Below are 15,953 nucleotides of genomic sequence, written 5' to 3'. Positions count from 1 at the left end.
TGGTAATTGGTCAAACTCTTTGAGATGACATCTTTAGTTGCTCAAAGTAGCATATGTGTATAGTATATATTCACTGGTTTTTGATCCAACCTCACAAGAACATAATTAGATATTTGTCTAAGTTTCCTCCTGAATTAGAATCTTAGAGAGTCCAAATACCCTCAGGTACATTTCATTACAAGCTCCTGATATTTTTTCCCCATTCTTCAGTAATGCATATTTTAAAAAGTTTAGCCTCTTGGGCTTCTTATAAGGTGAAAATTAATCTCTTGTTTCAGATAGTATGAAACCTGTGGGTTCCTCAGACTGTCTTTGCATTTTCTTTCTTGTTCAGGCAAAGTTAAATAAGTTATTGCTACATTATATGTAGTCTGAAGTAATAGGAAGTCTCATTACAGGAACTTCTTATAATTTGACACATCCCCCGAGAGGTTTGGTCCTGTGTGTGGTGTGTTCCATCACAAGACGAAGGGGGTACATGGGCACACACGTGCACAGAGAGGAGCTGGAATGATCCAGAGAAGGTCTAGTGCATCCCTGAGTGCATGGCCAGTGTACTCAAAGGTGATACTGGGAGTGAGCTGGACACTGCTCTAGCATTGCCTCTGGGACAGAGCAGGCTCAGCAGAGCTTCTTGGTTTGAGCTTGAACGCTGTGCCCGGACAAACAGTACACCCTGATTTAGAGGAATAATCCTTTCTTTTCAGCACTGCATCAAGTACGTTGTGTGGATTACCAACTCAGTCATCTCCATTTTCATGTTCTGGTCCTTTGGCCTAGTAAGCCTCTCCCAGTTGCACATTTCCTTAGATCAGTCCCACATCCCATGTCACTTATATTCTCCTCACCCATTTCTGTGATAATCTTAGAAGAGTAAATGGGTTACCTTCCCTGCCAGTTCTGTGGAGTCTTACATGTGGCTGAGCAAAGTGCTGTCCATTAGGGAAAGGAAATCTATTCCTTGCCACAGCTAAAACAGCATGGAGATTAATATTCTCTCCTACTTGCACAGGACCTTTGCTAAGCCTAATAAATTTAATTAGATGCTATATGTAGCAGATTTAAGGGAGAAACTTACTTATGTTTGCTTTTGAAATACTGACTTTGTTGCACGGGAAGGTCATTTAAATGCCTTTGTAGAATTATTGAAATAGGTATTGATTTCAGGGGCTTTTATTATTTTCACTATTCTATGCCTTCTACCTTGCCCTCTTTTCTGTCAATAGGTAACAAACTATCCCTAGGTCTGGTACATAAATAAATGAATAAAGTGCACTTAGAGATAGGCAGGATTATAAATATCAAGGAAGATGGAGACATAGGTGAGAATAAACCTTTATTAACACATCCCCCCAAAAATCCCAAACAAACCACACCCTCTAAAAAATAAATAAATAAATCCAAACTCAAAAAATCCCCACAAAGTAACAATTACTTTAAAAAAAAAAGATAAAAGTGAACTAGCTGGGGAAGAATAAATGACAAGGATAGTTCTTCAGTAATACTTCATGGGATATCAGAGAGCTGTATTTGCTTGGTACTTTTAGGAGCACTGGTATGTGGGCTGGAGGGATCAACTGTGCTGCTTGCAGATAGATGGGCTGCATGCCATAATACAATTTACCAGTGGAAAATATTCATGATTTTCACTTGGAGCCTTACAGAGTCACGGATGACAAGCTGTTATAGTGGAAGAAAGGCATCAAGGCTGCCAGAGAAACACCTTTAAAATATCTTTTTTCTAGGCTGTGAACGGCAAGTGGGAACATAGAGTTGCTATTCTAAGAAAGCCCATTTCTACCAACAGATCTTTTCTCTTGGATGTACTGGGTTGTCTCCTCTTCCTCTTCTTCCTCCCTGGACCCCAGCACCTCCTGGCTGCCTCCATTCCTAAGCAAGGGGCAGTGTAAAGCAGCCTTGGTGTCTTTGCATGCCGACTAGTTTACATAGGTCATAAAAATACAGCATGGCATTTTAACCCTGATCACAGAATCAATTGGGTTGGGAATGACGTCTGAGATCATTGAGTCCAACCTGTGGCCCAGCACCACCCTGTCAAGTAGACCATGGGACTAAATGCCACATAAGTCTCTCCTTAAACATCTTCACCATGGTCCCTCTAGGACCTGACTGACACTGGCTGGAAGATCAGTTTGTCTTTCATGCTTCAGACCAGTACATTCCAGTGTGTAAAATTCCAATTGCCTAATTGCAGTGAAAAACCATATGGAGGATAAATTTCAAATCTGTTACAGAGAATTTTCAAGGAAATCCCTTCTTCCCTGGTTCTTCTGCTAACAACATTTAAAATACTTCCCTGCTGCTAAAAGACCCCTGAGGAAATAAGCTGCTGCTTGTGTGTTAACTTCACCTCAGTGCAGCAGAGAGGGATGGTTTTAGTGCAAAATTAGAAATTGCACTGGTAAGACAAAGCAAAAAGATGGGCTGGAAACAGTCTGGCACAATGCCACAATCATATCTATTACAGAGTCACTGCAGATAGAATAAGGGAAGTGTAGAGGGAAAACAAGGCTGTCAGCTGTGAGTTGGTGCCTTCACGCCTCTCATAAATTGGGAACATTTTGTATTGTGCCTTTCTTTGTTAGATAAAATGTATTTCTTATTTCAGTGTGTGTTCTAATGAGAAGAGATGTCTGGTTCAATAATACTACCTTCTGTTTATCTGTGGCAGTTAATGAATTAAAGGGGTCATTATGCTGGCTAGTCCATAAACGTGATGATAAATTACATGAAGAAGCATTTGAGGGCAACCTGAAAACATTTGAATGACATTCCCCACATTTATTTTCTTGTTACTTACAATAACCTTATCATTCACAAATTTTACAGGGATAATTCAAATAAAATGAAATTAGAATTCTGCTTTAGGCAGGCAAATTTGCATTTAATAAAAGTCATAACTGGAAAAGCAATTAAACTACAGTAGGTTTTTTGAAGGATCCCTCTTCCTATATAAATATATATTGCAATTACTCCTACCTTAACTGTGGTATGGTTGAAGTCTCATATCTAGTCCCTCACTTTCCACAGAAGCAAAAGGAAGGCAAATAATACATTTTTTCAAGCTATATCTGCTGAATAAAACTTGCAGTGCATACGTGTATATGTTTGTGTGTTTGGATATGAGTAATTTCAAGTAAATAGAAGCATCATTATCATATTGTTCAAAGCAAAGCAGATTATTCTTTTCAGTCACCTTCTGATTTAAACACTGTAACTGGTGCTTAGTTTATGCTGGCTGGCGGCCAAGTGAAAGCAATTATATGCAATAATAGCAAAATTAAGAGGTGAGTGTTGCTGTTTTACAGCAGGACATGGCAAAACCCATTTCCTTCTGTCAGCTGTATCTTGATTACACACACACCGTCACACAGGCAAGCTGTCTTACACACACACACGTGTGCACACATTCTTGTTCTTTGTCGTTTGCAGTCTTTCCTGTCGGTTTTAACTTTAGGTCACTGAAGCCAGAAAAGAGGAAGAATATAGACCAGAGTGTTTGAAAGCAAATGAGAGTAAATGTCGTACTCTGTGAGTGAAGGACAGGAAAAAGAAAAAGAAAAAAAAAAAAAGATCAAAACAAAAAGCCTATCCCAGTTATTGTTCTAATGTGTGATAATACTTTATTTTTTGCTCACTGACAGGTGTCCTGGTGGTCAACGTTACATGGAGGAACAAGACTTACGTGGGAACACTGCTGGACTGCACAAAACATGACTGGGCCCCTCCTAGGTAGGCAAACATTCTGAGTCTGTTTTATCTCTGCTGTATTTTAACATCCAGTCTCAGGCAAGAGACTGTACAGAGATTAATAAAGCACAACCGGTTATAATTGAAAACATGCACAAGTGAAATGAGTAGTTCTGTCTTCCAGAGTGAAACGTGGGGTGGAAGCTCTTCTTTATTTTACTTTTGTATTTTTGAGAGGGAAGGGGAAATACATGGGATTCGGTCAGAGACCAGTTACGCATTTCAAAATGCGTTTCTTTTAAGTTAGGAAAATTTTTTGCTCCATTGTTCTAACCAGGTGGATATGTCCTTATCATTTTTGTCCTTTTCTAATGACTTTACCTTTGACACTGTAACATTCTTATTTGTTGGACATCTTTCCTTTTACATGTGTGAAGGTTCTCTTATGGGACATGGTGGTGGTTTTTATTTTTTCTGTTCCTGGCAGCTGCTGATGAAACCTATTGTTTGTACAGGTTTTGTGAATCGCCAACAAGTGACCTGGAAATGCGCGGAGGACGCGGCAGGGGAAAGCGGGCAAGGTCCGCTGCGGCTGCGGCTGTGCCTGGGAATGATGCGAGTTTTGCAGAGTCCAGAGGACTTCAGAATAAAAATCGAGGCGGTGCCAATGGGAAGGGCAGAAGGGGCAGCCTTAACTCAAGTGGGCGCAGAACACCCCCAAACTGTGCCATGGATGAAGTCAAAGCCAGCCCCTCGTCCACAAACAAGAGGAAAACTAAGCCTCCTATGGAGCTGGATTTGAACTCCAGTTCAGAGGACAACAAGTCCGGAAAACGCATTCGTACTAACTCTAGAAGCACTCCTACCACTCCACAGGGGAAACCTGAGACTACTTTTTTGGACCAAGGCTGCTCTTCCCCAGTGCTGATTGACTGTCCTCACCCCAACTGCAACAAGAAGTACAAGCACATTAATGGATTACGTTACCATCAGGCTCATGCACACTTAGACCCAGAAAACAAACTGGAGTTTGAGCCTGACAGTGAAGACAAAATTTCAGACTGCGAGGAAGCACTGAGTAATGTGGCACTTGAATGCAGTGAGCAAAGCACAAATTTGCCAGGCTTTGATCCACTAAAAGCACCAACATCTCCTTCCTCCATTGCTACCCCAGGGACCCCCAAAGGAAAGAGGGAACTGACCAGCAATGGCCCTGGTTCAGTTATCAGTTCCAAAACTGGCAAGAATTCTGGCAAAAAGAAGGGTCTGAACAGTGAATTGAACAGCCTTCCAGTAATTTCTAACATGGCAGCCACACTGGATAATTGCTCAGTTACAGATGGCAATTTGCAAACCGAAATGCCGAAGTTGGAGGCTGAAGGGTTAATTGACAAGAAGAGTTTAAGTGATAAAGGCAAGAAATCGAGCAATTGCAAAGTGGATAAAAACCTTTCCAAGCTGAAAACAGCTAGGCCCATTGCCCCAGCACCAGCACCAACTCCTCCCCAGTTAATAGCTATACCTACTACAGCCTTTACAACCACCACTACAGGGACAATACCAGGACTGCCCTCTCTAACAACTACTATTGTTCAGGCTACACCAAAGAGCCCTCCACTGAAACCCATTCAACCAAAGCCCACAATTATGGGAGAGCCAAGCACTGTAAACCCAGCTCTCACATCACTCAAAGACAAAAAGAAAAAGGAGAAGCGAAAGCTGAAGGACAAAGAAAGCAAAGAGACGGGCAGCCCCAAGATGGATTCTAAGCTGGGGAAGCTGGAGGATTCAAAAGGGTCTGGAAAAGACTTATCTGGACATTTTTTAAAGGACCATCTCAACAAGAATGAAGTGCTAGCTAATGGACTGTCAGAGTCTCAAGAGAGCAGGATGGCAAGTATTAAGGCTGAAGCTGATAAAGTTTACACATTCACAGACAATGCGCCCAGCCCTTCCATAGGGAGTGCCTCCAGGATGGAATGCAGCACTTTGGTGAATGGACAATCTGCCATGGCCCCACTGCACGTGTTGACACAGAATGGCGCAGACAGCGCGGCCGCTAAAACCAACAGCCCTGCTTACTCAGATATTTCTGATGCAGCTGATGATGGTGGCTCTGACAGCAGGTCAGAGGGCATGAGGTCAAAGGCCAGCTCTCCATCAGATATTATTTCTAATAAAGATGGTGTTGTAAAAGGACATTCTTCAACCACAGCACAATCAGCTCAAGCAAAAGAGTCTCATTCTCCCTATTACCATGGCTACGATCCTTACTATTCCCCAAGTTACTTGCACTCTGGACAGGTCAGTGCCCCAGCAGCTGGGAACAGCGGTACCCCACAGGGGCTGAAGATTAAAAAAGAGGCTGAGGAAGAGGCTGAAAAGAAAGAGAAGGCAGAATCGTCAGATGCCAAGAAAAGCGAAAGCACTTCCTCTAATTTGCAGCCACAACATCAGTCAGTAATAACTCAAAGACACCCTGCACTTGCTCAGTCACTTTATTATGGACAGTATGCCTATGGGCTCTATATGGACCAAAAGTCCTTAATGGCCTCCAACCCTGCTTACAGGCAGCAGTATGAAAAATACTATGAGGACCAGAGACTAGCAGAACAGAAAATGGCACAAAGTGGGAGGGACTGTGAAAGGAAGAATGACCCCCCCTTAAAAGAGATTGGGAAGGATGACAACAAGCAGAAGAATATTCCATCTGCTACTATTTCAAAGGCCCCTTCAACTCCAGAGTCCAGCAAAAATAACACTAAAATAGGGCCATCAGTTCCTAACAAAGGTGAGGAGACAAGCAAATCACAGATCCTTTCCAATCACCAGCAGCAGCTTCAGTCTGACACTTTCAAAGCCAAACAAATGGAAAACCACCAGCTTATAAAGGAGGCTGTGGAGATGAAATCTGTTATGGACTCAATGAAGCAAACAGGAGTAGATCCAACCACAAGATTTAAACAGGTGAGACCACTGGAAATGGAACAAGAGTGTCTTGGTTTAACTTTTAAGTCGTGAGATTTTCTTTCTGATTCTGCTACGTTCTTCTACCTCTGCAGCCACACAAGTTCCACCATCATTTTTTCATGCTGAATTGTATTGTAGTCTGTGAATAGACCAATAAACCTTCCAGTTGAGCTGTTTAAAAAAAAAAAAAAAAAAAAAAGTCTAGTAAGGTGGTGACAGAGCATAGGCTTACGACCTGAGCAGACTATTTTAAAATATATGCATGAATAAAATAGAATTAGATTTCTCTTTTAGATGTAAACTGTAAGCAGTTTGCTTAGTTCAGAAATGAGACATTTCAAGCAAAATAAGCAGCTTTCATTGTGAGAGGACTTAAAGTAGATTTGAAACATGGTTTGAAGTGTTTCTTTTTTTTGTTAAATGACAGTTGGCATTTACTAAAGATGGGTGAGCTGGTTCTTTGAAGAGTTGGCTTAAAGCACAGCTCTTTATCTTAACCCAAGGTGACCTTTCTGAAGCAGTTAAGTTCCCCTTCTCTCCTCAACCAACCTCAAGCCCCTACAGACCTACACAATGGATGAAATCCTCTCTCCATTGAAGTCAGTGATAGTTTTGCCATTGACTTCAGTGGGACCAGAATTTTATCCAGTGGCTTCATGCTGACCCTCGTAGATGTCACATTGCCTTCATTTGAGGCAATGCAACTGTCTCCGTGCTCTGAACTAGAGCCTCAATGCTTGATACTTTCATGTTCTGGTGTATGGTACATCCCAGACTTCACCCTTACAGTCTGTCTTTCAAGGTACAGTAGGATCAGGGGAATGGGAGTAGAGAGCTCTAAAGGAAGTGGGGTGGTACAGCCCTAAGTAGGAGAAGATTTCTGCTGATTCAATTGAGTATTTGAACCGGACTGTCTAAGTGTTAAGTGTGCTAATATTTCTATGGTGTGTGCCATAAATGTCTGTCAGCTGGAGAAAATGTTGACAATTAGCTCTTGCATACCCTGTATTAGAAAAAGAAATCTTTCTGTTACTTCTCGTACCGATTTGGTGTGGTGCTGTGAAGAACTGCCCTCTCTAGTTCTGTAACATGTTTAAAAATTGGTCTGTGTAATGCATTATTTTTAAAAGTATTTACAGTGCCCAGTACATGTTTTTTAAACCAAGTGACCCTGATCCAATAAATACTTGCCCACCTGTAACTTTACAAACTTAAAATAAGATTGTCAGCTGAAAAAGTCTGCTTTAATGTTTGACTTCCACTGATTCTTGGATGTTTGTAATACCAGAGGCAGCATTAGAGTCTTGCCAGCTAGATCAGCTTTTCATGTGTGTTGTTCCAGGTATTCTAAGTACTCTAGCATATCATTAGCCAGCTCTAATTTTGTGGTTCACAGACACTTTTTGCTCTCTAGTGGGAAAAGTCTCTCTGTGGGCTTTAATTAAAATGTTTTATGAATAACATGGTCTCAGAACTTCATTACTTTGCACATGTATTTCATGATTAAACTAGTTAAAGGCATGAAGAAGGATATAAGATGAAGCAATTGAATTAAATTTTGATAATAGACTCTTGCTCCTTCATGGGAATATTGGTTTGACTTTGAGCTCGAGGCACTCTGTAGCAAGCAAACTTCTCCTCTATGTAATGGGGATATGGTATTAAAACAGCTATTAAAAATACATTAATTGAAATGTGGGAAATATCAATAACAAACTTAGCTCTACGTCTAAGTTCAGAACAATTTTTTTCTCCTCTTTATTAGGATCCAGATTCACGAACATGGCATCATTATGTCTATCAGCCCAAATACCTTGATCAGCAAAAATCAGAAGAACTTGATCGAGAGAAAAAGTTAAAAGAAGACAGTCCTAGAAAAACACCTAACAAGGAAAGTTCCCTGCCTAACCTTCCTGTCTCATTAGCAAGCATTAAAGAGGAGCCCAAAGAGGTCAAGCGCTCTGATTCTCAATCAGTGGATGAGAGCAAGATAAAAAATGATGATCAAAAGACTCCTGTAAATTGGAAGGACTCTCGGGGTACTAGAGTAGCAGTTTCCTCACCAATGAGTCAGCATCAGTCATACATCCAGTACTTGCATGCTTATCCGTATCCGCAGATGTACGATCCCAACCATCCAGCCTATCGCGCAGTCTCTCCTGTCCTAATGCACAGCTATCCTGGTACGTATTCCAAAACCTGCCTTTAAGATTGCTAGTTAAGTGCTAGTTAAAATTTGCATCCTCAGGTTCAGTAAAGCCTGCATTTTAATATTTCTGTTAGCAGCTAGGCTAAATTAGAAGCTTCATGGGTGACATGGCGTTGCTTGTGCTTCCACAGGGGAACATTCTGTGGATGAAACTGGTTTAATACAAGATGTTCCTTTTATGAACTCTCAAGTTTCTCAACACTTGACAGTCTGCTGTTGCTGTTAGACTGACAGATAGTTTATTGCCTATAAAAATATTCTAAGCACTTACTGTCAGAACCATTATAGTTACTATTCCTTTTACTTAAAGAGGACCCATAAATGTCTGAAATGGTTATCAACTCAACCCTCTTTATAACCTCCATTCATCAGGGTAAATTAGGTGATGAAATTGAAGAGCAGTCATGCCATTTGGTAGTCACGTGATCTACAGTTGATGTAATTGTCAGTTCTGATATTGTCTCCTCCTCCCTTGATATAATCAAAATGTAAAAACAGTAAGTTGATGTGGTATTTATTGTTTACCCACAGGGGCCTATCTCTCTCCAGGATTTCATTATCCAGTTTATGGAAAGATGTCAGGGAGAGAAGAGGCAGAGAAGGTCAATGCCAGCCCGAGCATCAATGCAAAATCAACCACTGAGTCCAAAGCACTGGATTTGCTCCAGCAGCATGCCAACCAGTATCGCAGCAAGTCACCTGTTGTAAGGCTTCATTTGTTCTTACTGGAGAGTGTCACGTACAGGAAGGGGTAGAGGAGGAACGTACTTGTGGGAAGCACACAATCTGGCATCAAGCTATGAGTGCATGATTCTTCTTTATAGTACTGCTTACAATAAAAGCAGTTTATAGTCAGAATGCTTCTGTGGCATAAACTGGAAGTAACACATCTAACACAGTTCTGTGCTGAGGTTTCCTGTCTTGAATAGACTAATATAGAAATACAGATTCAAAGATACCTCCTGGTGCACAGATTTTTGCAGTTAAACAGGAACCTCCTGTTTGGAAACATAATAAAATGAGAAGTTGGGCTATGGGATTTGATAATATCCCCTCCTTGTATTTGCCAAGAATCCACATCTTCCACATAGATGATTACCAGCCCCCATTTCTGAAGATCTGCAAATGAGATTTACAAAGCTGGAACAAATACTGTTATTTCACTTTCAGATAAGTTGTTGCTGGTTTTAATTGTGAGCAAGTCACTGGCTCTCATTCTATTTTATAAAAATAGTTTTTCTGCTGTTCAGTCAAACTTGATCCCCAGAGAGCTTTAGAAGGTTGAGCATTTTCAGCAGCTCACCTAAGTTGTTCAGGCATTGTCAAGCCAGCTGAGCTTCAGGGAGCCCAAAACTAGAAGTAACCATGGTGTCTTCAAGATGCAGTGCATTGCCTCAAAATCTTTGTGCCTTGGGAAATCTTCCATTATCTAGAAAGATTAACTTGAGATGAGAATCAAATGCAAATACTCTGGTAGAGATACTGCTTCAGAAAAAGTGAGCTACAATAATTTGTACTCAAAAGGTTTTTGACAGGTAGTGGCACATGGTTTTGTTGTGATTTCATCCCTTCTAAAGTTCTCACATCAGTTTTCTTTCACTTTGTTACTAGCCTGTGGAAAAATCACCAGCTGAGCGTGAGCGGGAAGCAGAAAGGGAGCGAGACCGCCATTCTCCTTTCAGCCAGCGGCATCTCCATACACACCACCATACACACGTTGGAATGGGCTACCCCCTTATACCGGGACAGTATGACCCATTTCAAGGTGAGCAGAAAATTGTCAGTGGGTGGGATTAGCTTGCCTCATGGAGTTGTTGCCTTGACACTGGAAATTGTACCTACATGAAGCATTTTGAATAGAGATACTGCTGTTAGAACAGAAGTGCTTTACGTTTAGGGAGAAGGCTTGAAAATTCACAGCATGTACTAGCAATAAATTAATAGCTTCATGTCTGAAAAATACCAAGTTTTGTTTCCAAAACTGGGTGTCAGAGAATTATTAAAGATGTACCAGTTAGGCTGTCATCCACGTGAATGTTTTGATTCCTCCTGCAAACTGACATTAACTGGCTGAAAGGCAGTAAAATATCCAAGCCAAACAACCTCCTTTTTGTACAATTAGGGTTGTGTAAGCAATGGAGGAAGTGTAGCAAAGACAAAAGCTTTTTATGCTGAACATATTTTATGTACAAGGCATTGCAGTCACAAGGGTTTGTGCTTGTTATAATTTGACTGTTTGAAAGAGGACTCTTTGTATTTTGGCAAATGCCGTGCACAAAGTTGCAGTCAGGGAAAAAGCAGCACAGTGAGATACAATTTATTCTCCCTAGGTTTTATACTGGTCTTTGAATGTTTTTTCTCTAACCATGGACTCTAGCTGAATCAAAAGGAGGTTTCCTCCCATGCAACAAAGTATGTGCTGCCACAATTGGTGGCTGAATGACTTTTCTTCTTTACATTGACTTCGTGCCTCAGCACTTATTTTTCCTGTGTAAAAGTCTTGACATTTCTCAGTGTGATTCAGTGATTCCATATGCCTTTTGGGATGCATTATGCTTGTTCAGTAGCAAAACTGTAAAAATGGTAAGTTGTTATGAAAGTATTATATCCTGAGCAGCTGGCATGTCATTTCTGTAATTCACTGTGTCTTTTGATTCTTGTTGTTTCCTGATACCTATTATTTCTACTGAGCTTCTTATTCATGAGCTCTCATACAAACCACTTAGCATCGTGCAGTGCGGTATTTGGAAAGGAATGCAGTAAGTAGAAATGCTGTAATTTCTTGTAGAATATCTATCAAAGACAATTCAATTTATTACAGAAAGGTATATTGATCATACTAGGCAGACTATCTTAACAATGTTGCCTGCAATATTTGTTATTTATGTAGTGATAACCCCCCTACATTTTCTGGTTGTTTGCCTTAGAGAGCCTTCCTACCATTACTCTGACCACAAAAATCCATTAAAACCAGAGGTACGTCAACATTCCTTTGTTTCTTCTTTCTCGCAGGGTTGACCTCTGCTGCCCTTGTTGCTACTCAGCAGGTGGCTGCACAGGCATCTGCATCTGGTATGTTTCCTGCACAAAGAAGGTAAATAGCCAATAAATTATATATTGTAACATAGAGAGGAGAAAGCAAATCAGAAAATCACAGATTTTTTTAGACTGCTGGTGTGCATTTCCTTGTATGACACAGTTTTAAGGTTGAGGAAAAACTTGGTACTTTGGATTAATTGCACTTCTCCTTAGAATGACATCTTGTCCTTAGTTGTGTTCTTTAATTGTAACATAGGTCGTTGAGAAAGAACAAGTAGTCTGTCTTCTGAGATTTTCCTTAGAGTGTGTTTTAAGGATTGGCATTAAGATAAAACAAGAGATTATGAAATATAATTTTTAAGATCCAAATTTTTAATAAAATGAGTTTAAAATTAATGTTCTAATGGGCTCCATGCATGACCACAAGAATTTAGGATTTTATCTATTCTGCAAGTCTGCCTGGTTTGCTGATATTGCTTTTAGAGAGGTTTGTTTGGGAGCCTGTTAGAGATAGTTTTGTATTTAGGTTGCACACCCATGTCATACATTTATGTGCCTGAAAGCCTCTCAGTCATTTACTAGGTTGTCAAGAGGAAAATACTTCTGTATTATGATGGTTCCATACCAAGTGATAATTCCAAAGCATCTTTTAACATTAGGATTTCGTTCACTGCTGCCCTGTAAAGACTCAGAGTTTAGTGTATCAAATAGAACGGTGAAGTTCCATGTTACAGGTGTCTGTCTGAAAGCTGATGCTGAAACAAGCAACCATTAGCTAGAATTATTTGAGTAAGAAAGGTTTGTAGCCCTGGAAGGGCTGGTGGATGATAGGGTATCAGAACACAGAAGAAAAATCCTGACACAGGTTACTTCTCAGGATGTTGTTCCTGGCAGGGGAGGGATGAGGACAGGGCTTGCTGTCTTTTCTTCTTGGGGTCGAGAATGCTTGTATAGATTTCATTTCATGATGCATTCAAGGTGCAGAGAAAAAAGTGTGTGGAAAGAATGCTGCTTACTAAAACCTTCTTCTTTCTCTTTTCAGAGAATGATGAATTTGGGGATGAACATTGTCATGTGACTGGATCACATGAGGAAGCGCTTTATTACAGACATCAGTTCCATGGTGTTAATTTGAAATGCCTTAATGGCAGGCAAAAACCAGTCATTTCATTTTTGTAAATTGCAGATTTTATCACAGAGTAACAAATGTTGCTGTAATTAGACTTCTGTTTTTTTATATATATATATATGCGTATATATATATATACATATATATATAAAAATATATATATATTCTTTACTTTTTTTGTATCAGTACCAAGGCTCGCACACAGGGTCTGCTGCTAAGTTGCGAACCACACACTAAATGGAGATATGTATTTGTCATGTTTAGAAGGCGTTAACCGCAAAAGGCTGTTTGTTTCTTTTCTCCTCTTCTTCTTCTTCCTTTCCTTTTTCTTCTCTCTTTTTCTTCTCTCTTTCCAATTGTAAATAAATAATGTTATGTATCAGTGTGCCTGAACCTTGCATACCCTTCTGGTATTTCCCACAAGCTCTCAGAGAGGCTAACTGTGATGACACTTTGGTACAATGTAGATGTCTATTTGGTGGTTCCTATTAAGATGCATCAGTGTAAAATGTTACTGTATTCACTGTTTCATTGTAATTGTGTATTGTGAAAAATATACCTTTGGAAGGCATGGGGATTCTAGTACCACAAAAACTGTGTTGTATATAATGTATAGATTTTAAATGGAGATAATGAGCATCTGTGAATAATGAAATGTCTTTTTTGATAATCTTGAATGGCAGATAACCTAATAGCCTGCATATGAGAAGACATCTGTGATTGTTCTATTACTTGAATAGTCCTGCAGTCTTTTTTTTAATGTTTACAATTACCCAGATTTAGAGGAGAGACTTTAATGCCATTACCTGTTTACTTGTTTTATGCTGTAACCTAGTTTATTTTATGTAAAACCTATATCAAATGCTTTCGTTTTTTTACTTGCCTTAAACAATTTGGCAATCAGAATAATGAAAAAACTTTGATTTTTTAATTTTTTTTTTAATTTGTTTTTGATTTCTGGGTGTTCTTGAGCCACTTTGAAAGATGTGTCATAGCTGTAGATAGCAGAGGGTGCAGCAATGGCACAGCTCCTGGTTGTGCTCCTGCTGGGCCTGTGCCATTGTCCTCTCCCAGCGGGCAATGCAGGATCCAAGCCAGATGGATCTCTTTCTGTTGACCCTGATAGGCTCAAAAAAGGCCCATGGTAACACTTTGGATGGTATTAGTGGAACTGAAGTCTCTAATACCTGTTTTAGAGCAGCTCTGTATGCTATAAATTAAAGGCAAATTTTTTTCCTATTATATCTGTATTGCCCTTCCCCCCAAAAATGAATAGATGCCTAAAAACAGAGGACCTGTCAATTAAAAAAAAAAAATTCCTTTGCTGTGTCTAACCTGCATTACCATAAGATAAATATTTTATGTGGCTATACCACCTGTTTTGTTACAATGCAGTTAACACAGTAACATGAATTGGCTAATTGTGATGTGAAAAAAAACCAAATTTACTGGTCAGGTTTTTGAGGCTTTAACTTTTTTCCTTTTCTGCATATCCCAGTTACACTGATTGTCAAAACTGGTTTTTAAAGTTTTACTGGTTGTTTTTGTTTTGTGTTTGTTGGGTTGTTTTGTTGGGTTTTTTTTGTTTGTTTTTTTTTTTTGACAGGGTGAATTAGTGCAAGTTAAAGGTTGTTCTTGAAGTTGGTTCCATTTCTTCTACCTTGTGAATACTTAATACAGAAGGATGAATTAAAGATTCCCAACAGACAAGCACACTTGGACTTTTATATTACTATGATGAATCTGCCATTAATATTGCTATAATTGTTTTATTTTTATAGGCATAAAATCAGTTCCCTTAGTGAATAGTTATAAGGTTTATTGATTTTTACTACACATCATTCATCTGTGGCTTACTATTATTGTCTTGTTCTGAACACATTCAGAAGTCTCACAGTGGTGACATACTACAAGTTAGCCTCATAAAAAAATGGGAAGGAAGGGTGTTTTCTTTGAAAAAGGGGATATTGTGAATGCAGGGCTCTTGAAATAATAAATGCCTTATTACTTCTATAGTAAAGGCTCAGATGACTTTTGTGTTGAAACATACCATTGCCTTTTGTTTTTTTCCGCCTAAACCATTAATGCTACCACAGCAAAACAAATCTTATAAATTCACACTGTTGGCGATTTTTAGTGTGGTTTGAGTGTCATAAGTAACTGGAATGAATTACTCTGATTGATACAGGTAAGAAACAGTTAAAATTATTATTAATGTTATAGTTTTTCTGTGTTCTTGAAGTCTGTAAGAGTGGCTAACATCTCTTGTCATTTATTTGTCTTCCTCCACTTAAGATTATTATGTCTTCCATCTAGCTTCATAGCCTTCTTTTTGCTTTAACACTCACCATTCTGACCTCCCTAAAGGCTGTGCCACAGTGAATGTCGCTCTCTGGTTCAGCAGCCCCCAAAGGGCGCTCACCCGCAGGTCTGAGCACTGATGTGCAGCTGCCAGGGTCATTTCACCACTGTGTGAGCATCCAAAGGAAGAGCAAACTGAAGAAGTAATACAAGGAAGACAATTTATACACCTGGGAACCAGCTGCAGAGGCTGTTCACTGAAAAGGGGCAGCAGAAGAATCATGATACAGATACATTTGCACTCTGTTTTCCACAGGATGGGATTATACTTTTTGCTACCTCTAGCTGACCTCTACCACCCTGCCCTTCCAGTAGCAGCTAACAGGGACCTTGCTTCAGTCTTTCATCCAGGTGTTGCTGGATATCTTGCAAAGGTGAAGCAGGGCTTATGCAGTACACTCATTTGAGTTTATAAGTCTGTCCATGTAAATGTAGCTAGAGAAATGAAAGATCTGTCAGTGTGAGCCCATCACAGACTCAAAAACCCAGCCAGGGAGCTACTGCCTGTGATGCTTGCAGGGGGAGAAAAATGGA

The 15,953-nt window shown here is 39.8% G+C and overlaps 1 protein-coding gene across 3 annotated transcripts in view; it reads left to right on the top strand.

The window, feature by feature from the left end:
* ZNF608 (zinc finger protein 608) overlaps positions 1-15,065 on the top strand; it is an 83,926-nt gene extending 68,861 nt beyond the window's left edge. For 2 of the 3 annotated variants that reach the window (XM_041484185.1, XM_041484186.1), the window contains exons 4-10: positions 3,666-3,753; positions 4,227-6,678; positions 8,447-8,864; positions 9,422-9,594; positions 10,502-10,655; positions 11,903-11,984; positions 12,972-15,065. In XM_041484185.1, the coding sequence (XP_041340119.1) occupies positions 3,666-3,753; positions 4,227-6,678; positions 8,447-8,864; positions 9,422-9,594; positions 10,502-10,655; positions 11,903-11,984; positions 12,972-12,978 (3,374 nt within the window). In that variant the 3' untranslated portion in view covers positions 12,979-15,065. Of the gene's footprint in view, positions 1-3,665; positions 3,754-4,226; positions 6,679-8,446; positions 8,865-9,421; positions 9,595-10,501; positions 10,656-11,902; positions 11,989-12,971 lie in introns of those variants that run through there. The other variant, XM_041484187.1, reaches the window with a different exon arrangement.
* The last annotated feature ends 888 nt before the right edge of the window (positions 15,066-15,953 follow it).

The sequence above is a fragment of the Pyrgilauda ruficollis genome, unplaced genomic scaffold, assembly GCF_017590135.1.
Source record: "Pyrgilauda ruficollis isolate IOZ18807 unplaced genomic scaffold, ASM1759013v1 scaffold64, whole genome shotgun sequence".
Classification (NCBI taxonomy): Eukaryota; Metazoa; Chordata; class Aves; order Passeriformes; family Passeridae; genus Pyrgilauda; species Pyrgilauda ruficollis.
The sequence above is the reverse complement of the archived record's forward strand: the minus strand, read 5'-3'. Positions and strand labels throughout refer to the sequence as shown.